The sequence below is a fragment of the Microcaecilia unicolor genome, chromosome 1, assembly GCF_901765095.1.
Source record: "Microcaecilia unicolor chromosome 1, aMicUni1.1, whole genome shotgun sequence".
Lineage (NCBI taxonomy): Eukaryota > Metazoa > Chordata > Amphibia > Gymnophiona > Siphonopidae > Microcaecilia > Microcaecilia unicolor.
In genome coordinates this window covers 152,017,651-152,040,716 of record NC_044031.1, presented here as the reverse complement: position 1 = coordinate 152,040,716, position 23,066 = coordinate 152,017,651, and the positions used below count along the sequence as shown (strand labels likewise).

Below are 23,066 nucleotides of genomic sequence, written 5' to 3'. Positions count from 1 at the left end.
AGGCAAGTTTGTCACTTAGCCAAGTGCCCAATGTTTGGAAGCATGCCATAATCACACCTCTTTTGAAAAAGTCCTCCCTTGATCGTATTGATCCTAATAACTATAGGCCCATTTCTAACCTTCCTTTTTTCTCAAAGGTCTTGGAAAAGTAGTACATCATCACCTTACTTCCTTCTTGGATTCTTCACTGGCCTTACATCCCAAGTCCAGTTTTCGAAACAGCATAGCGCAGAAACACTTTTGGTGGCAATGCATGACACTATTAGAACCTCCGTAGACCAACACTCTTCTGTAATTCTTGTTCACTTGATTTATCCTCTGCCTTTGACCCAGTGGTGTAGCCAAGGGTGGGCTTGGGTGGGCCCAGGCCCACCCACTTTGGGTTCAGGCCCACCCAGTAACAACATACCTATGATGTGGCTGGCAGGGATCCCCAAGCCCCACCAGCCGAAAACTCCCAACAAGTGTCCCTCCTGCATACCTTGTAAGTAGCAGATCTTCGCCTGCAGTGAGCAGTGACATACATACTGCTCACACCGGCCCCACAGCCTTCCCTCTGATGTATTTCTGCCTAGGCGGAAACAGGAAGCTGCATCAGAGGGAAGGGTGTGGGGCCAACATGAGCAGTGTGTATTAGTTGCTGCTCGTTGCTGGTGAAAATCTGCTATTTAAAACGTATGCGGGGGAGGGGGATGTTTGAGAGGCCATATGGCATGCAGGCGAGAGGAGAGACCAAATCACCTGTGGGACGGGGCGAGGTTCTTCTGTCTACCCATCTTGGGCCCAGGCCCACCCAAAATTGGGTGTCTGGCTACGCCCCTGCTTTGACCTTGTTGATCACACTCTTCTCCTCCATTGTTTGCAGTCTCTTGGCATTTCATTGCTCTGTTTTGCTCTGATTTAAAAACTACATTTGTACCTGTCAGGTTACTGATGACACGGCTCGCTTATCCTCTGTTCCTCTTCTCTCTGGTGTGGCACAAGGTTCTATACTAGCCCTTACTTTATTTAATATTTTTCTGGACCCGCTCCTTACTTTGATCCAATATAATCATTGCCTGCCTTTCTGCTATGCTGATGATATTCAGATCCTCTATCATCTCCCTTCTTCATGCATTGATCTCACTGACCTCAATTTCTGCCTGAAAAAGGTTTCCCTGTGGCCATATGAACATCACCTATTTCTCAGTTCCAAGAAATGTGAATCTATTCACTTTCCAACTCCATACACTTGATATCCTTGGAGCTCTTCCACTGCAGCTCCTTCTCTCCCTATGGTTGATAACCAGATCCTCCCTTTTAAGGACTTTGTTAAAATCCTAAGTGTTCATTTTGATGCCCATCTCACCTTTAAGAACCAGCTTAATGTAGTTATTAAGGCCTCTTTTTCGTTCTTCATAGAATTTAATCCATCCACCCGCTGTTACTCAGCCTAGTTATCACTCATATTGATTATTGTAATTCTCTCTATGTAGGTCTTCCTCCTCTTTCCTCCCTTAAACGACTCCAGCTCATTCAATCCACTATAGTTTGTTTACTGTTCAAGACTCTTTGATCATGTCACACCTCTGCTTCCTACAGAGCACTGGTTGCTGCTGTCTGCTCAAATTCAATATAAGCTTGGTATTCTTGTTTTTAAATCTCACTTTCCGACATCCTTGGATTATTTATCATGCCTCTTTGTAGCCTATGAGCTCTCTCAATCTCTTCACTCCTCTGCAGCTGGTTCATTTTGGTTACCCCCTCCCTCTGTTGCTCACCTTGACATTACCCGCTCCACTGCCGTTAGTTACATTGGACCACAGCTTTGGAACTCTCCCTATCCATCTCCGCTCAGAACCCTCCTATGTGAAGTTTAAAGCAGCCCTGAAAACCCACCTGTCACTCTTCTCTGTACCTTTTTTAATTCCACAATATCTTTTTTGAGATGCAGTGACCAGAATTGCACAAAGTATTCAAGGTGAGGTCGCAACATGGAATGTTACAAAGGCATTATAATGTCCTCATTTTTGTTTTCCATTCCTTTCCTAATAATACCTAACATTTGATTTGCTTTCTTAGCTGCCGCCGCACATATCTTAGCTGCCAATATCTAGATATAGATTGAAATACCACATTCAGTGTTTGAATCCAATGCTGACCACAGTGTTTAAATATCTTGGGGGATTCTTCTAGCTTATAATTTGCCTTGGGCACTAATTTGTAAAAGTGTGATAGAAAAGTAACTAAATACATTAAAAAAAATACAAATACCACTACTATAATGTACTTAAATAGAATGATTGTTCCACATTTTAAAGTTTTATCTTCGTCATGCAGAGCTTTGTGGTAGTTTTAGCAAAGGAATGTGTACATAGCATTTATCATATTTTCATTGTGCTTTCTCCACCTATCCATGGGTTTACCATAGCAATCATACAGGCTGTAATCTGTATCATATGTTTTCTATTCCTTCAATCCTTCTACTTGCTGGTATCTCTACTTCCAATTGGAGAGCAGCTTGTGGTCTGACCTATAGCCAAAAAAAATTTCCGTTAGGATTGGACTGCTAAAACTTAGTTATGGTGTTCTCATCATAATTGGCATCATCAAAGTGGAAGTAGACATAAGCCCATCCTGTGAACTGTAATGCTCCTTTTCCAAATGCCACAAAGTACAGTGCAGTGGAAGTGACCTGTGGTGATTGCATATATCAGACTCCCAGATGTATTCAGTATGTCCTTTGTTTTCTGTATTCCCAGAGCAGTTTCTTTCATAATTGTTTGTGACCCTTTTTCTTTCAAACGGCATTTTCCTTCCAAACCATCACATCTGAATTACCTGTAATCAAGCTAATGTTTCCAATCAGTTAACTAAATAATTGCTGAAATCACTCTGTTACCCCACTACTGCTGAAATCCACATCATCTCATGCTACTAAGTTGGATAAGTTGTGACTGTTTTTTTCTAATTGTGTTTGTAATAGCATTTGTGGTGGTTGTTAGGCTGCTGTCTTTTAAGTATTAATAGTTGGTGTTTAGCTCCTTGCAAAAGGTAGCTTGGGTGTTTTAAGGATTTTATATGAGATAATACGGATTTCAGCAGTAGCAGAGTAACAGAGTGACTTCAGGTTTGTTTGATTTGCACTTACATTTTTTGTAATTTTTATAGCACTGTTGAACATTATTACATGAAACTGTGGAGTGTATATTTGGCATTATTTCAATTGTAGTATGTTATATCCTTTTGCTATGACAAGACCCTTTTTACTAAACCGCGCTAGCAATTCCTGGCACTGCAATGCCGACAAAGGCCATTCACGCAGGAATCGCTAGCGCAAGTTGGTAAAAGAGGCCCATAGTTTGTTTGGTTATTCTGTGTCCTTTGGTATCTGAGGACATTCATACATTGATTGCGTGTTGCCAGTAGCTATCACTGGGATGTATCACACATGACATTTTGTGCCCTTTTAACAGTGTTTTTTTAGATTTTGCATTTTATGGTAGTCGTTTTTTTATAGAAGTGCATGACACACACTTGTCCACTCAGTATGTTTTACTTATTATTTTTTATGATTTTATGTTTTATTTGCATGGTCACATTTACACTGTAATTGTGTTCATTGTCAATGCACATATAATATCCCTTGGCTCCTAACATTTTATTGTATTTTTGATGAATATTGTAAAGATGAAGCTACTGGGATGAGGAAGCTCCCACCTCAGGATCCCAGGTCCCTCTTTCACTCAGGGTGAGCTGGTTCTCAGTATGCAGATTTATGCAAATTAATCTACCACCCTTTTCTGCTTAGGGTGACCTGCTTCTCAAAAAGCAAACATAGTCAGGTTTCACCAATCAGGCTAGTTTCATACACAACTTTATTCCAGCCCCTGGGGCACACTTCTTTTAGCTTAAAACACTTTCATTTCTTCCTACTCAGTGCAATCTTCCCTTTTAAACATTTCTTCTTGCACAGTTCAATATCCATGGATTTCTTCCCCCTGAGCCCTCTCACACAAGCAGTTGGGCTCAGTACTAACTCAGTCCCTGGACACACAGTCCCTCCTTGTAGCACCCAGCTCTAGACACACAGTCTTTTCTCCTGGGACACACATTACCTCTTCACTGTTCTAGACACAGCCTTTTCCAGACACACAGTCTTTTCTCCTGGGACACACAGTACCTCTTCACTGTTCTAGACACAGCCTTCTCATCTGGGACACACAGTACCTCTTTGAACACTCAGTTCTACCACCAGTCCAAAGGGCACAGCCAGTCTCCTCCTGGGGATCCTCCTGCCTCAGCTACCAGTCTTCCTCTGCAGCTGCTGGCTCTCTCCTCCCCCTCACAACTCAGGTGGGGTATTAAAATGGTTAATAGCCAAACAGGACCCAGCCCATAACCAGCTGCACCTGTTTCTATCCCCAGGACTCTCCCCGGTCCTAGCGACCTCCTGCTATACATCCCCTTACTGGCTCCCTTTTGTGACTCACCCAGCCCTTCAGCAACTCACCTAGTCCTTCTCCCTGGACATTTTTAGGGGATCTGCGCCCTCTAGGGGCCTAACCAGGGTAGGACAGCCTCTTCCTTATCACAATATACTTAATATAATTTTTGTTTTAAATATTTTTTAGTTATTGTTTTTAGTTGTGTACCCCTGAAAGAGCTCTCATCGGGCGAAACATGGACCACGTCAGGTAGAGCTTTTAATCATTTGTTTGGACTTTCGTATGGGATCTGTTGTCTTTTGGCTGCTATAATTGATGTCATGTATTTCAACAGGTTTTTACTGTCCAGCATATAAAAATCAAATGTTTGGCCTTCTCATTAGAATATTGATCCATCCAGTGTACTGGAGAATTGTGTACCGGGCTGATGGAATAGAGTTAACAGTTTATGCATTGCATTTCCTGTTTTCTATTTTCTAGAGATTCCTCATCTATAGTTCTTTTTCCTCTAAGCCTTTTTTTTCATTTTGTTCAAAGGGCGCTCATCAGTATGTGGCCCAGCCTTTGTCTGAAAGCAAGCAGCTTACATAGTCCTCACATGCGAGTTATGACATCCAACAGAGTCTAGATCAGAGTATAACACATTCTCTAAGATGATAATGCTTTCTAGCAAAGTGAATCATGCATATGTAAGTTCTCCCTTACCGACATCATCATGAGGCCACCTTGATTCCTTTTCTTCTATGGAGCCTAAAGGTCACCTCTTCCACTGTATCCGGGAATATATTTTTCTCACTTAAAACCTGTTTGCATTAAAAAGTCTCAGTTTCTCCATTTTTTGCTCTTAGAAAGCCCTATTCAAATTGACATCTTTTATTCTTTCTTAAATTTTTGGCATAGCCATAATCTGTATTAGCATTGGTGCATCAATAGTACATTATTTTTTAAAATAGTACAGAAACACTAAGCCCACTTGAATTAGGAAATGGGACAAACAAAAAGCAATAAATCACTGAATAAACATCATGAAAAGGAAATTATATTTATTCATCCAAACAGAACATAAACACAAAAGGAGGCCACACATGAAAAGGAAGAATGTAATAGTCAAATAGTTAATCAGAAAAAGGCATATATAAATGTCTAATATTCATCCTAAATTGCCACAGTCAAGCCCAATTCAGAAGCTCTTCTTTTACCATCAACGAAGTATTGCAATTGAGAGGATTCAAGAATACATCTCACATTGCATAGTGCAAAATTAACAAAAATTTGCACTTCCTGAATCTTTCCTAGCTCCACACTGCTACTCCCAGGGCTCCAGGTACACTTCCATTTTGGAGTTCGAGTACTCCCTTCCTGTAGTTAATCCTCATAGCTTGGACCAGCCCAAAGCCAGAAACTAGGCCAAAATGGAACACATAGTTAGGACTTCATATATCTTAAAAGGCTTATGGGCACAGTTTAGGAAATGCAGGCCCAACTCCATATGCTCCAACAAAAGATGGATTCTCTTCAAGTACAAGGAAGGAAAGGCTATAAAACACACAAGGGAATTTTTGACAGATAAACTACGAAGGCAGAAGTAGTACCATACTCAAATCTGGATTATCAGGTGGTCTCTAGCCTGCTGTTGGTGTTGGTGTACGCGCCAGTGGTTTATGACAAATTCTTTTAACCCAGACTTCTTTCGTGCTGCCAGAAATATCCCTCCCTACCCTTGATAATAGCTGGAGATATGAATTTGGTATTTGATGCATATATGGATAGATCTGGTACGGCATGTGAGGGGACACAGGGGAGGCACTCAGTACTAGAATCTTTTTGCCCCGCGTTGGGCCTAGTCGATACATGGCGGTTGTTGCATCCAGATGAGAGGGATTACACACACGTCACATGCACATCAGTCCCAATCCCATCTTGATTACATATTTATGTCACAAGGGTTGCTGACTTGGGTGCTTTCAGCCACAATAGGACCAGAAGAGATATCAGATCATGCTGTAATATGGGTAGACATTGAAGCTGCGCCATAGTTTCAGAAAGCCTCGGGATGGAGGTTCCCAGCATATTTGTTTTCATCCCAGGATTTTGTTAAATATTTAATGGACAGATGGCAGGGGTTTGTCTCCACGAACCACCAGCATATAGATGATCTGTTACTTTTTTGGCCTACGGCTAAGGCAGTGCTTCGTGGAGACATAATCACCTACATTAGTGCCAGGAACTGTAAGATTGTGCAGGGCATCGTAGACTTAGAAAAGAAATGGAGAATAATTAAACGTCGTTATTTACAACACCCTACTCCTACTTTGTATGAAACCTTAACTGCAACTAGAGCAGTAGTAAACAGTCTCCTACGTGAACGGACCATGAAGTCACTTATTTACCGCAAATATAATTTCTATAAACACTGTGAACGGGCAGGGGGTCTACTGGCACGTATGGTGAAAAGGAGCAGGAGATCGCATTTTATCCCAGCAATCCGTAACCCCACTGGAGCTGTCTCCACCAAATTGGAGGAGATAGCAGAAATCTTTCACCAGCATTTTGTCACATTATATGACTCAGAGAAGGCAGATTCTGATCTAGAAGTTAAGATTCACCAGTATCTTCAGGCAGCGGGGATGTCAAGGCTCCCCAAGGAAGCAACAGCGGTGCTTAATCAACCAGTAAGGGAAAAGGAGCTACAGCAAGCCATTAAGGCTTTAAAATTCTTTTCTGCCCCCGGCTCAGATGGGTTCACTAGTGAGTTTTACAAAATACTACAGCCACATCTGATAGGTCCCTTACTCGACTATTATAATACGGTAATTGAAGAGGGCAAATTCCCACCGCATGCTAATGCTGCTCTTATTAGCTTATTACCTAAGCCGGGACGAGATTTTCAGCAACCAGGCTCCTACCGCCAAATCTCCTTAATAAATGTAAATATTAAGCTGCTGGTGAGAGTCCTGGCAGACCGTCTGTCGCCACTGCTGCCCCAATTAATTGCTGATGATCAGGTAGGTTTTGTGAGGGGACGGCAGTCGGTGGTCAATGTTCGGAAACTTATCCCAACTTTATTATGGGGTCAGAAAATGGGGGCTTCTTAGTAGTGAGCCTTGATGCAGAATGTGCCTTTGACCGAGTGCAATGGCCTTTTCTATTTGCTACACTGAAATGGGTGGGTATCCAGGGTTGGTTCTTACAGGCAGTGTTGTCACTGTATGCAGCACCCCAAGCAGCACTCCTAGTTAATGGGGTAAGGACACCAGAATTCCCCATAAAAAAGGGAACCAGACAGGGGATGCCCATTGTCCCCGCTATTATTTCTCCTGTCGGTAGAACCTCTTTTGTGCATGATTCGGTCAAACAGGGAGATACGGGGGGTACAATTTCCAGATCATACAGTAAAAGTGCTAGCATATGCCGACGATTTACTTTTGCCCCTGGATGACCCACAGAATTCTCTCAAATATCTCTTACAGACTATAGCAGAATATGGTGCAGTGTCTGGTTTTCAGTTAAATTTAACTAAATCAATCACTGTGCCACTCAAGGCGGGCAGTCAAGACTTATGGCAGAACCTTTTTTCACTGCAATGGGTCATTGACCAAGTTAAATACTTAGGAGTTATTATCCCAATAGACATGTCTAAATTATATGATAAGAATGCGCTTCCCTTACTGATGTACACTAAACACCAGTTACAGCGCTGGAATGAATTCCCCCTCTCTTTGATGGGACGCATAGCACTGATTAACATGATGCTGGTTCCCCACAGCTTTATGTGTTCCAAATGTTGCCCCTGTTTTTACGAAGGAAGGAAGAGCGGGTGTTAAATAAGGCACTTCAGGTTTTCTTGTGGAGGGGTAAGCACCCTAGACTCCCCATAGCAATATTACAAAAGCCTAGAGAACACGGGGAGTTAGGACTGTTGAATGTGAGATATTTAACTGTAGCATGCTCTATTAGACATAAGCGTGATTGGCTATTGAGAATGCAGACCTTTTCGGCCACTTCTCTTGAGGCGGCGCTCTCAACTGGTTGTTACATACTATCCCAGGTAAAGCAGGCATGGTTTGGCATCGTAACCCACTTTTTTTTTCAGCGAGAGCAGCCTGGAGATGGTTGTGCCGATGCTATGGCTTTTCAGCAGCGGCTACGCCGTGCCTGGCCCTTTGGCATAATCTGGACTTTCCAGTGGGCACGTCTTCTGTGGTATTTGCCCACTGGAGGAGGGTGGGAATCCATTATCTAAGTCAATTACTTAATGAGGAGGGGAAATTGAAATCCTTTGCAGACTTATGGAGTGAATTCATACTTCCACAGAATGATCTTTTTGCTTACCTTCAACTGCACCATTATGCGACAACATTTGGATGGATGAATCTCTTTGAAGATGTACAGGACATTCTGAACTCAGCATTAACATTGGGGACACAAAATGTGATTCCCTTACGCTATCACCATAGACACTTATTAGACACGACAGAAGACTTAGATTACAGGAAGATGGCGGATGTCTGGTCTGCTGAGCTACAAGTGTCTATAACAGAAGATCAACTTAAGCAGCATGTTTTGAGCTTGCAGCATAGCTCCCCTTTTGCACGGCACTGGAAACTACAACACAAGTTTGCGTTACGTTTATATATATATATTCCCCTTGAGAGCATATCAGTCAGGGTTCGGGACGTCTGGGGCCTGTCCCAAGTGCAGGCAGGAACCAGCAACACTAAGCCACATGTTCTGGCTTTGTCCACGAATCACTAACTTTTGGACATCAGTGCTCGGCGCAGTGCATCGATACTACTCTTTGGGATCTATAAATACTCCAACCCCACCTGCCCAGAGTTTCGGCGTTTTCTGCAAAAGACTACTTTAATGGGGAAAAAAGTCATATTATTGTACTGGAAAGAACCGCTTGCCCCCACACTGGAAAAGTGGTGGATACATATGATTGACCTGTTGAAGTTGGAGAGATGTGGGATTAAAGACTTCTCTTCTGTGGAAGGCCAACAATTGCAGAGAACTTGGGTGAGATTTTGAGACACATTGCAGCCAGCAGCACACAGTAGACTATTAAATTGTTAAACGTTGAGTAGTCTCCTCGCAGGAAAAAAGAACCATCTGAATGTACCCAATCATAGGATGTAGTAAGGGGAAAGAAAAAAAGGGGGGGCTGGGGGAAGGGGGATTGGGGGTTTTGGGGGGGAATTGTTTAAGCAGTATGTATATGTGATGGCTTGTTATACAAATAAGTTTGTTTTGAAATAATAAAAAAGATTTAAACATAAAATGGGGCAGTAAAATTAAAATTAGTGCGCCGCTGTTTACTCCCTGAGCCCTTACCGCCACCTATTTAGAAGGTGGTAACGGCTCACATACTACTCATGCGGTAATCAGGCAGCGTGCAGCAATGTGGCTGCGCTGCCGATTACTGCCAGCCCCCCCCCCCCCCCCCCCCCCCATGGTAGAAAATAGAAAATTATTTTCTACCACAGTAAATTGGTGCACCAATTTCAGAACTAACACCGAGATCCAATTCTACCCTGGTGGTAGGGCCAATTTGGCACACTCTACCCATGTACTAGCCCTACCGCAGCATAGTAAAAGGATCCTTCAGTGCTTCCAATCCTTTGACCACCAATTTTTTGCTTTTCTGTTGATTTTTCTGAATTTTTTTTTTGTAATTTTTTATTAGCGTTTTCCCATTTCCGTTATTTGAGTACATTTTTCTGTTGATTTTCTAATTTTGTTTACTCTTTTTCTTTTGTAGCATTTCATGTAGGAAAAACCCAAGCAAGGGCATGCTAAGGCCACTTTTTGCTGCAGCTTAATGAAAGGGCCCCTTAGAGGGGCATAATCGAACGTCACCGGCGAAATAGGTCACTGGCGATCTATTTTGGTGGCGGCGCAACAGCTGGCCGGAACCGTATTTTCAAAAAAGATGGCCGGCCATCTTTTTTTTCGATAATACGGTTTAGCCCAGCCAAATGCCAGAGTTTGCCGGGTTGGAGATCGCCGGTTTTGTTTTTCAGCGATAATGGACAAAAATGCCGGCATTCTCAAACCTGACGAAATCCAAGGCATTTGGTCATGGGAGGAGCCAGCATTTGTAGTGCACTGGGCCCCCTCACATGCCAGGACACCAACCGGGCACCCTAGGGGGCACTTCTAAAAATGTTTAAAAAATATACAAATACCTCCCAGGTCCATAGCTCCCTTACCTTGGGTGCTGAGCCCCCCAAATCCCCCCAAAACCCACTCCCCACAACTCTACACCATTACCATAGTCCTTATGGGTGAAGGGGGGCACCTACATGTGGATACAGTGGGTTTTGGGGGGGGGGTTGTAGGGCTCAACACTTAGCACCACACTGTAACAGGTAGGAGGGGGATGGACCTGGGTCTGCCTGCCTGAAGTGCACTGCACCCATTAAAAACTGCTCCAGGGACCTGCATACTGCTGTCAGGGAGCTGGGTATGACATTTGAGGCTGGCATACAGGCTGGCAAAAAAGTGTTTTATTTTTATTTTTTTAGTGTGGGAGGGGGTTGGTGACCACTGGAGGCGTATGGGGAGGTCATCCCCCATTCCCTCCAGTGGTCATCTGGTCAATTGGGGCAACTTTTTGAGGCTTGGTCGTGAAAATTAAAGGACCAAGTAAACCCAACGAAACACTGATTAACGCCACTTTTTTTTCCGTTATTCGCAAAAGCTGGCCATCTGGTAGCCACGCCAATGCCCGCCCATGCCCCGTCTTCGTTTCACCACCGACACGCCCCCTTGAACTTTTGCTGGCGCAGCGATGGGAAAGCGGCGATGCTGTCAAAAACACCGCTTTCGATTATATCGATTTCGCCGCTTTTGCGAGATCGCCGGCCATCTCCCGATTTATGTCGGAAGATGGCCGGCGATCATTTTCAAAAATAAGCCTGTTAATTATCAGTCAGAAAAACCTCCACTGAAATATCCAAATTAGCAACAACAACAACAAAAAAAGGCTTTTCACCCATTTTGGGCCAAATGCTTTAAAGAGGCTTCCCCATCTTTTGTCTGGTAAACCAGGCACTAAGAGAGACAACACATGAGCACTCGAACTATCTAAAATTTTGTACTTGCCACTGTGAGAACCATGCACTGCACCTTCCTTTATTGACATGTGAGGACTGCAGAGTAGTGTCTAGCAAACTTCCTTCATTCTGATAAATTTTTTCTAAACAGAGCATCAAGACTTTCTGATGTTTTAAAGCACAGGACTATTTTGTCTTGTAGTCTGTGTTTATTAAACAAAAAAAGAGCTGGTATCGTAAGTTAAAAAATAATGACAGATTTTTTTGTAGAAGCAAGGGATATGAAAAGACTGTTCACGAGCAACATTTTTGTCATTATTTGTACCTTCATAATTAAGCTCCAAAGGATGCATTTTTGAAATCTGCTGATCAGAATGTCAAAGTGATTATGAATTACACAGAAGAAATTTCCTTTATTTGTCTGAACGTGTTCATGTCTTTTTTTTTTTTTATAGGATAACCTCCGACTTCGAGAGACAGTGACACAAGGCACAACTGTTATCGCTGCACTAATTAAGGACAGAAGCCCTGGGCTTATTGGACAAATACTTGTTGTGTGAATATATGCAGAAAAGATTACATATTGTACATTACTGTATTTTGCAGGCATGGCATTTGCTTGAATTGGAATCTGTATGGTTGACTTTATAGCATCACAATAAAAGTTTGAACTGTAGGCTGATTTCTTGCTCTTTTTGCTGCACCATTCATTATTGGGATGTTAATGACTTTCAGACTGTTGTGCAGCTACATGATGGCGACTTTGCACCAAAACTGATACTAACGTTTTTCAAAGCTTGCACCTGCCATAAGATTTTAGCATGCATGCTAAAAAAGCACTTAAAGGGTAATTCTGTAACAGGGTAAGCAGGTGCCTAGTTCAAGCCTGTTCTATAAAGAAAAGTAGGTGCCTTCTTTTCTTTATAAAATGCTAGTGCCAGTGGCCTGCAGTTAAGATGCCATCACTTGCACCAACCCTATGGCTAATGTAAATGCTCACATCTAGATGTTAGGCAGAACATGCCTAAATTATAGACTACTATCTCCCCCCCTCCCCCCCCGGCTGATATTCATAGCTGTTTAACCGCAAAACATTAACAATGACTGGTTAAATAGCATATCGGCACCTAACTGTGGATATTCAGCGGGAGGTAACTGGTTATCTCCCGCTAAATATCCGTAGTTAATGGTTAGCCGCTAACTGGCTATATCACACAACATAGCAGGTTAGATGCAGATATTCAGCACTTAACTGGCCATCTTCAGCGATTACAGTAGGCTACATAAATAGCAGGCCTATCTTTAACCGCTAAAAAATTAACAAGTTAGAGCTGAATATCTTTTTAACCAGCTAAGTTTTTTGCAGTTTAAAAAACCTGGATACTCAATGCCAGTTGCCGGAAACAGTCCAGCATTGAATATTTGGGTTTAACGCCAGCGGCACACAGCAAAAGTGCTGCCCACTGCCAGTTGAATATCGGGCCTGGTAATTTTATATGTGCATTTGTATACTGCACTCTGCACATGTACACTTCTGCTGGCAAAGTACGTAGCATCAAAACACAGCGTGTCCTTTTTCTGAAACTGCCATTAGAATGAGGGGACAGGGAAAGCCTGAAACTGCCATCAGAGCTGGGGAGGTACCTGGATAGCCATTGAGAGGATGCCAATTTGTGAGGCAGTTGCTGGATTAGATGGAGGAGGGACAGGGGCCTATGGGATGGGGCAAGTTCCTGAAAGCAAGACCTTTCCCCAGTGTCAAATATTAATGTGCTAGCCTTGCAGGCATGCTAACATTTAACACCAAGTCTGGAGCAGATGTTCAATTTTAGGCCAAAGCAAGCATGCACAAAATCATGGAAAAGGGCATACCATGGCATATCCTTGTGCCCACTAAATTCCAATTGATATCTGATGTTCATTTATGGGCATGCGTTGTATGTACATTTTTTCATATACTCATTTTAAGCCATCTTCACAGTTCTACCATGTCTGGCATTTTGTTCTTGTTGTGTTCTTGTTGTGTTCTTGTAGATGTGAGAAGCAGTATATATAAATCTGTAGCACTTCTATTTTAGCTTTAGAACTTTCTTCAGAAATGAGTGCTAATTGTGGCAAACTATAGAGGTCATATATGCATCTTAACTATAGATGTATCTAAGCATGTAAAAAGCAATATTTACATGTCTATATTACATATGCATGCAAATATTAATTTTAGAAAGCCTCTATCTGTATGTCTAGACCCCCTATAACACAGATAATAAAAGAGGGCATGGCAGGGGCATTAAGTAGGCATGACTCTGAAATGGACACATTTTTCCCATTTTACAATGGGAAGCCATGTCATTATTAAAAAATATCTGTAGAATTTTGTATCTGTCTAAGGCATGCACATGTGCCAGGTCCCAGTATAGATCTGGGGGTCTAAATAAAGGGATAGGTACAGAAGCCAATGGCACCCCCTTCCCAACCCGCAAGGACAGGCTCCTAAATCACCAATTCCTCCCTCCCCTCCCCCTCCCCCTCCCCCCCCCCCCCCCCCCCCCCCCCCCAATAACCCATCCCAACTCTTACTGGGGATTTCTCTTGTTTCTAGGAGGTGGCAAGAACAATCTCTGGGCGCTACCCTGGGTCAAAATAGTTTCTCTGACCTCTAGTGGTACTATTAGTAGGAGTCAAGCTACCAAATAGCCATTTGGGAGGGGGTCTGAGTGCTTTTGGGAGGTCCACAGTGATAATATGCCATGGGGAAACAGGGGAGCTTACCCATCCCTCCGCTAACCCTTTTTTTAGAGAGAGCAGCCCAACTTGGGGCCCACTTTCTGTGTAAAACGTAAATAGTAACGTGCAGGAGTGCATGTGTATTTGCCAGCGTGTCCAGCTGGAGCTATGATTTTTATAAACCCCTTCGTGCCTCACAAAAAAAAAGAGTTTTCCAATAGCTATTTTTTTCTCTCAACTCCAAAGGGAGGTGATTCCATAATGTAAGGAGCACATCAAATAAAAAGGTGCTTTCCCCTTGTCACAGTTAGGTGTGCCCAGGCATTACTAGCAGAAGACAACCTGGTGTGTATCAGTTTACTCTGGGCAGAATGGTTAGGGTATCACATTAATTGCATTAATTTCTCTGGTTATATGCTAAAGTTTGTTACAGTATTTCATGCTAATATTCCATTCTTTGAAAGCCACAAGAAAAAAAAATAAGTAAATGAGTCTTGTAGCAAAGCAGAAAAGCGTATGATTTATATTAGCACTTTCTGCAAATAGATGTGGTATCCACTGAGGTTTCCTAAAGCTTTGCTTGTTTATTCCCTGATGGAAACATTGTGTTCCTTGTAATAACATTAGTCATTCTGAAATCTTTTATTGCTCATGTGGATGTAATTCCATAGAAATTCCATCGTCGGGCAGCGCTCACATATGAATACACTAGACAAGAGTGTGCTGCATATGGAAAGAAAATCCTGAAATCACAAATGAACAGTGTTCTCAGCATTAGTCTCATATGTGAGTACTGCTTACCCACCCACGTTGCTGTCAAGAGACTCTCTGGGGCCAATTACGTTCTGCCTCGCCTCACCCCATGCCTGGAATAAACTCCCTGAGCCCATACGCCAGGCCCCCTCCCTGCCCATCTTCAAATCCTTGCTCAAATCCCATCTCTTCAATGTTGCCTTCGGCACCTAACCACTACACCTCTATTCAGGAAATCTAGACTGCCCCAACTTGACATTTCGTCCTTTAGATTGTAAGCTCTTTTGAGCAGGGACCGTCCTTCTTTGTTAAACTATACAGCGCTGCGTAACCCTAGTTGCGCTCTAGAAATGTTAAGTAAATCTGGGCTTAACACATTCTAACACAGGATTTTCCTGTACGCTAAGCCCAGATTTAATGCACCACTTTTTAAGGCTTTTTAATTTTATTTTCAGGTCATTTGCTAATGTCCGTGCGTGAGACCTGTAATAAATTAACATGTTAAGTTGGTGTTATTCGGTTAGTGCACACTAATCAGAATGCACTAGCCGAATTGCTTAGGAATGCCCACTCTCCACCCATGACAAGACCCCGTCTACACAGATAATTATAGCATGTGAAACAAGCTAAATATCACAAAACACTTTAACACATTTTGTGGTAGTTTGTTTACCTGCACTAATGCTTTGTTAAGGGCTTAAAGCTCTTTAGTAGAAGATCCTCTAAGTGAAGTTCCTCTAAATGGATAAATTTAACTGGACAGAGGCTGGATGTTGGCAATAGCTGGACAAATTTTAGTCCTACATGGATTACTCCAGCCCCTCTAATTTTAGATCAAGATATCCAGCCAAAACTTATCGGTTTGGTGGCCCTGAATTATATTTAAGATGCAGCTATGTGATTAGTATCCCATGCTGATTACATGAGTGCTTTTGAATACTGACTCCCAACCATTCTTACTGTGCTCTTCGACCATCTGAGATTAGCCATCAGTAAGTAGCAGGGGCAGACTGACCATATGGGAAACTGGGTAGTATCCAAGGGCCCAGAGCCTGGTCCCTCTGTGATTCAGCCTGTCCCCCTCCTCCTGATCTGTTCCAATGTCCCGTGCCTCAGACCGACATCTAATTGGCAAATCTGCGTAAAGCAGCACCCACAAACTGTGTCATTACCTGTCAGTGTCCCAATCCGATCCGTACTCTCCCATGCATGCCCCAGACAGAAAACTAGCTGTGGAGCAGTGTTGCCAGATAGTTGTGGAAAAATAAGCACGTTTTGCTTAAAAAACAAGTGATATCAGTTCCTAAAAATAAGCCTAATTTTTAATGTGTCAGAAGGCAGTCCTAGTACAGGGGCGGTACATGCTGTGATTAACTCCTTCCATAGCCAATGAGTAAACGAAAGAGAACAGGAAATGGTGGGACTAAGCACTGGCTGACACACTTACTTGCAATGTTATCACAGCAATTGTGGGCTATTGGCAGTATATCAAGTCAAAAGAAAAAAATAACAAGCTACCCGTGAGTTCAGAAAAAAACCCGCAACTTCAAAAAAATAACATTCTCCAAAAGGTTGGCAACTCTTGCTTCTGCATAGGAAATCAGCATGGCTCGGCCATTCCTGCCCCCCCCCCCTCAGTATTCATCAGAGAGGGCGGAACCAACCAAGCCATGCAGAGCACCTGCAGGACAGTTTCCGAGAAGAGAAGGGGAAAATGCACATGATTGGAAGGGAAGGGAAGAGAAGGGGGGAAATGCACTTTCCAGTTTTTGTGTTTAGCAGAGTAGAGGAGAAAATGCATTTCTGTTTAACAGTATTTTCACTGCTTAAGAGTCTGACTTTCTTGGGGGTCTCCATTTCAGTTTTTGTCTGCATTGTTTTTGTGGTTCCCTATTCTTTATCAGGTGAGAATCTGTCCATGTTCTGCGACTGAGGTGAAGGATTCTGCTAGCATGTGGTGTCTGTGTAGACGTCTATAAACTAGTGGACTCCATGTCCTGTAGAGTCACCACACAAACAAAACCCACCTGCTTTAAACAAAGTGTCTGACAGTGGAAGGAGCATGTGCTGTTCCTGAGGTAGAGAGGAGGGATGCCAGGTGGGGGGGCAGGGTTCTCGTGCCCCTGCTTCAGTGGAATTTGTTGAATAATTCTATCAATTATAATGCTAATTTGAAAATGGGGGAAAGAGGGGTATTCTGTGTGGAAATGTCCCCCCTACCTCCCCCCCTCCTGTTGCCACCCCAAATATTTCTATCTAGAAACACCATTGATAATGGTTACTATTTGTATGTTAATCAACTGGTCTGTTTCTGTTACTTGTAATACTTATATGTTCATTCTTGAAACTGCATAAATATAAAATAAATTATTTATGTAATGATAACTATTAAATGGTTTCTATTCAGAGTATAATACGAAGAGATTCAGCCAAGGTGGTGTACAGCAGGTACATTTTAATATAAAACTTACAATTTTGTTAACAGCATAACAATAGTAAAAATGACCAAATATAAACATAAATAAAATAAATGAGGTAAATTTGAGAACAGCAAATTAAAACCTAATAATAGGACTACCATGAAACAATATCAAAAATATACACATTTAACACACTGAAATTCAAATAACAGAGATAATACAATGTCAGCATAATACTAATGAAACATCTAATAAGCACGCATTAGAACATTCAAATAACATAGATATGATGCTAATGCTTTTCTACAACACAACTTACTATGCAGCCGAGGGGCCAAGCGTAGATATATAGGTGGGGACAAGATGCGTGGTACAGAGTTAGTTGGGGTAAATAGATGGGTGGCTGAACTCAAAGCTAGTTCTTTGTACAGTTAAACAAGATATAAGGAACTGATCTAAGTTACAGAGTGTGAGCAAGCTAGTCCAGGTGCAGAGTGGTGTTTAGTCAGTCACCCTACATATTAAAGACTTGGGAGAAGAGCCAAGCTTTCACCTGCTTCCTGAAGTAGAGGTAATCTCGAGTTAAGCGTAGCCCCTCTGGGAGTAAATTCCAGAGCATGGGGGCTACTCCTGAGAAAGCTCACTGGCGGATATCACATTGTACAATTTCTTTTGATGAGGGTACAGATAGTGATGCCACTTGAGAGGACCTTAGAGGTCTCAAAGGTGTGTAGAGAGCTAACTTATTCTTTCAGTATTCTGGCCCATTTTGTCTGAGGAACTTGAAATCAAACAGAGAGTTTTAAATTTAGCCCTGTAAGGTACTGGTAGCCAGTGTAGTTTTTGAAGGAAGGGTGTGATGTGGTCATGCTTCTTGCAGCTTTCTATCAGTCGTGCTGCAGCATTCTGAATTAGTTGGAGCTGATGCAAACTCTTTTTGCTTTGACCAGAGTACAGGGCATTACAGTAGTCTAGTCGTGATGTAATCATAGCATAGACCACTGTGGTAAGACTCGTCTTACCAAGATATGGAGGGAGATTTCATAGCTGATGTTGGTGATAGAAACAATGTTTAAAGGTTGGTTGAATTTGGGGGATCAGAGTGACTGATGAGTCTAGCAGTATCCCAAGATTCCTGACCTGTGATTTTAGGGGCAGTTCATACTTCCCAAAAGGTATTTTGAAGTTGGGTATTTGTGCACTTGTGTTACATACCCAAAGAATCTCTATTTTGCCTGGGTTCAGGTAGAGATTGTTGTTTTTTGCCCATTCAGAGTTTTGGTTAGAGAGGCAGTCCGTTTACTCAGAGCTGTGGGTAGATCTTGTTCAATGGGTATGATTAGTTGCACATCATCAGCATAGATATAGAATTTTGTGTCCATCGACCGAATCAGCTTAGCCAGAGGCTTGAGGTAGATATTAAATAAAATGGGAGACAGTATGAATCCCTGTGCTACTCCACAGTTTAGTGCCCAAGGTAATGATTTGCTGTTGTTGAACAGAACTGATTGCTGTCTGTCTGCCAAATAGGATTTGAACCATGTAAACACACATACCTGTTTCTGCCAGCCTTGTAAGCATGATGTTTTGATCCACAGTGCTGAAGGCTGCTGAGAAATCCAGCAACACTATTATCGAGGCAGATCCCCTATTATTATGACAGATGCAGAACCAGTGATCTCAGTTGATGGGAGGTAGGGGAGGGGCCCATAACCCTTATTGCTCGGGGGCCCAGATTACTGCCCCCAGTAAGTAGCACTTCCTATTGATGGGATGATGAGAAGAGATGCAAACCTAGGAAACAAGGCAAACATACCATAAACTTTAGGGAAGTGGGTTCACCATAAAAATAGGCTTTCGGCTGTGTTGCGTTTTTCTTAATTATGTTGCTTGTTGTGAAGAAAAAGAGGAAGGAACTTAAGTGGAGAGAAATTGGAAAAAGCTTATAATGAAGTGCAATTTCAAACTGTTGCCTATGTTTACTAAGATGCGCTATAGGCGCATTTGGGTGGTTAACGCATGTTAAACACTAATGTTCCCATAGAAATGTATAGGCACGTTAGCGTTTAATGCACCTTAAATGTAAAGGTGTGTTAAAAAGGCTAACGCACCTTAGTAAACATACCCCTGTGTTTCCAAGTGTAAAAGTCTGTGGGTATTTTTTTTACCTACTGACCTTATATCAATTTTCAAAGGGGAAATTTCCACTTTGAAAATCACCTAGGAAAACTTTACACACACACACACACACACACACACACACACACACCCCTTGCAGAAGAATTTCCCAAGATTGCCCCTAAGTTCACTAGCACAGGTGGTGACCCGGTACAACAGTGTTTGTCAATATTTTTGTGGCCATGACCCCATGTCCTTCCGCTCATTACTGAAGACCCATCTCTTTAATAAAGCGTACCACAAAGATCAACCAATGTGAATATGCACAACTCGCCCACCTATATTCAGAACTGTCTCGTAATATCTGCCTGCATACTATTACTTTGTTTTATTATCATCATGTCGACCAAAACCCTGCAATAAAAAATGTTCATTTACTAACATTCTTCTACTACTCATGATGTATTGTAAGCCACTTTGAGCCTGCAAAGAGGTGGGATAAGGTGGGATACAAATGCAACAAATAAATAAATAAATGACAGCAGCCAAATAAAATTGTGTGCCCCCCCCCCCAGTGGTGCAGAATAATGATGTATCTATGTAAAGGCCACCCAGGTTGTGACCCCATTTGAGGTCCTAACACACAATTTGGGAAGCTCTACAGTAGAAGAAGAGGATCTTGTCAGTAAAGAGTCAGACCAGGTGGTTCTCGATCCAGTTTTCGGAGCATACCTTGCCAGTCAGGTTTTCAGGATCTCCACAATGAATATGCATGAGATACATTTATATGCACTATATCTCATGCATATTCATTGGTTATCCAGAAAACCTGACTGGCTATTGGTGTCCTGAGGACTGTGCGGAGAACCACTGAGTCAGACAGTATCTAATTTCCACACTCCAACTCCCGCTATCCAGCAGGATACTATGGGTGCAGATGGACCCTGGTAAATTCTCAGTATGTATGTAAGGAAATAGCAACCCCTTCCTCTCTCCCACCCCTGGAATATCCTGAAACCCCCCCCCCCCCCATCTCTCTGGGATTGGCCGGGGCCTATCTGCCTAATCCCTGGTTGTCTAGGGGGAAATGGGCAGGAGTGATGCCCACTTACTCCTGCTTGGCACTGCTGCCTCTTCAAAATGGCTGCAGTGACCTCTAGCAGCAGCCTTGCAGTACTTCGTTATGTGGCTGGCATAAGTGCTCAGGCCTAAACAAATATATGTTTATATACCTGGTTACACTACTATTTTATAAAAATAAGTAGAAGCCTACCTTCCTTTAGGATCCAAATAATACCCTCTAGGCACCTTTATATAGGCATTCCTTTATAGAATTGTCTTCTATGAAGTCACCACAGATCTCTTGCTATTGGTAGAATAATTAGCTCTCTGCTAATTGGCTTGTTTGGTCTTTGGGACTTTTATTTTTAGCAAAGCAACCCTCTTTTATTTTTGGCCTAGCAGTTTTATCCTGTTCCTTTGGACTTCCAGCTACATAGAGGGGCATAATTGAAAGGGACCCAAAGTTTTGCTGAGGACATCCTTGCAAAATGTCCCGGCGAAAGGGCGGGGAAACCCATATTAATGAAACAAGGTGGGCGTCCATCTTTCGTTTCGATAATACGGTCAGGGACGCCCAAATCGTGACATTTAGGTTGTCCCTAGAGATGGTCATCCCTAAACTTAGTCGTTTCTGATTTTCGGCGATAATGGAAACTGAGGACGCCCATCTCAGAAACGACCAAATCCAAGCCCTTTGGTCGTGGGAGGAGCCAGCATTCGTAGTGCACTGGTCCCCCTGGCATGTCAGGACACCAACCGGGCACCCTAGGGTACACTGCAGTGGACTTCAGAAATTGCTCCCAGATACATAGCTCCCTTACCATGTGTGCTAAGCCCCCCAAACCCCTCCAAAAACCCACTACCCACAACTGTACACCACTACCATAGCCCTTACGGGTGAAGGGGGCACCTAGATGTGGGTACAGTGGGTTTCTGGTAGGTTTTGGAGGGCTCACATTTACCACCACAAGTGTAATAGGTAGGGGGGATGGGCCTGGGTCTGCCTGCCTGAAGTGCACTGCACCCACTAAAACTGCTCCAGGGACCTGCACACTGCTGCAATGGACCTGAGTATGACATTTGAGGCTGGCACAAAATATTTTTAAAGTTGTGTTTTGAGGGTGGGAGGGGGTTAGTGACCACTGGGGGAATAAGGGGAGGTGATCCCCGATTCTCTCCGGTGGTTATCTGGTCAGTTTTGGCACCTTTTTGTGCCTTGGTCGTAAGAAAAACAGGATCAGGTAAAGTCATCCAAATGCTTGTCAGGGACGCCCTTTTTTTTTCCATTATGGGTCGAGGATGCCCATGTGTTAGGCACCCCCAAGTCCCGCCTTTGCTACGCCTCCAACATGCCCCCATGAACTTTGGTTGTCCCCGTGATGGAAAGCAGTTGGGGACGCCCAAAATCGGCTTTCGATTATGCCGATTTGGGCGACCCTGTAAGGATGCCCATTTTCTGATTTGTGTCGAAAGATGGGTGCCCTCTTTCGAAAATAATCCTGTTTGTAACATAGTAAATGACGGCAGATAAAGACCTGTATGGTCTATCCAGTCTGCCCAACAAGATAAACTCATTTTACATGGTATGTGATACTTTATATGTATACCCGAGTTTGATTTGTCCTTGCCTTTCTGAAGGCACAGACTGTCAGAACCAGTCATTACTGGGTTTGTATGACACAAGCCTTCATTAGCAAGAAGCCAGGATTTTGTATTGTACAGTGGTATAGAATTTCCCCAGTGGTAAAATTAGGCTTAGTAATACCACCCTGCATAGTTCCCAATTTCTCTACCTTTTCTTCTGCCTCCTTCAGCTTCTTCTGATTCTCGTTCAAGTAAGCCTGCTGTTGAGTAACAGTATTATCCAGGAAATCAATCTGTAAAGAGAGAGATATGTGATGTTAGAGATTCACCCAGTCCATGAATAGCCTTCCAGATCTCCTCTAAGGAGAACTCAGTGGAGTTTTCAAGCTGGAATTCCCCATGTAAACACCTCTTGTCACATGGAAAGTAGGTAAACTTACCCGATGACTCAACATCTCGACTTTCAAGACTAGCTCCCCACTTGTTACCCCATGATGCCTGTGACTCCTTTTCTGGCTGTTGGCACCTTCGGCAGCCCAGAACTTAGATATAAGCCAGTGATGTCATCAAATGGCATCATTTCAATTTTTACATCAGCACCCTGATTTTTCACAGGGTCCATGTGGTGTCTCTGATGTTGGGACTAAGCAAAATACTCCAGTCAGGGGGAGGAAAGGGCAATTCTTCCCCCTGGAGATTCTACAGAGGCTTCATATCCCTGCTCATGGCCTGGCATATGTGAAGAAAGTCATTGGCGTCGTTAAAAAGGAGGCGATACAGGGACTGCAAGATAAGTCCTTGGTTTTCCTTCAAGTTTCTTCCCTCCCATCAGCAAGGAGGGATCAGAATGAGTTAAAAAATTCCAGATCAGGTACTGAGATAAGCTCTATGTAGAGACTGCCTAGAACACCTTCTTGGCT

General features: G+C 42.9%; 1 protein-coding gene across 1 annotated transcript in view; it reads left to right on the top strand.

Annotated features, from left to right (window-relative positions):
* The window catches only part of CRPPA (CDP-L-ribitol pyrophosphorylase A), a 252,691-nt gene extending 240,530 nt beyond the window's left edge, over nt 1-12,161 (top strand). The window contains exon 10 of the mRNA XM_030201326.1: nt 11,941-12,161. Within this exon, the coding sequence (XP_030057186.1) occupies nt 11,941-12,045 (105 nt within the window). The 3' untranslated portion in view covers nt 12,046-12,161. The remainder of the gene's footprint in view (nt 1-11,940) is intronic.
* The last annotated feature ends 10,905 nt before the right edge of the window (nt 12,162-23,066 follow it).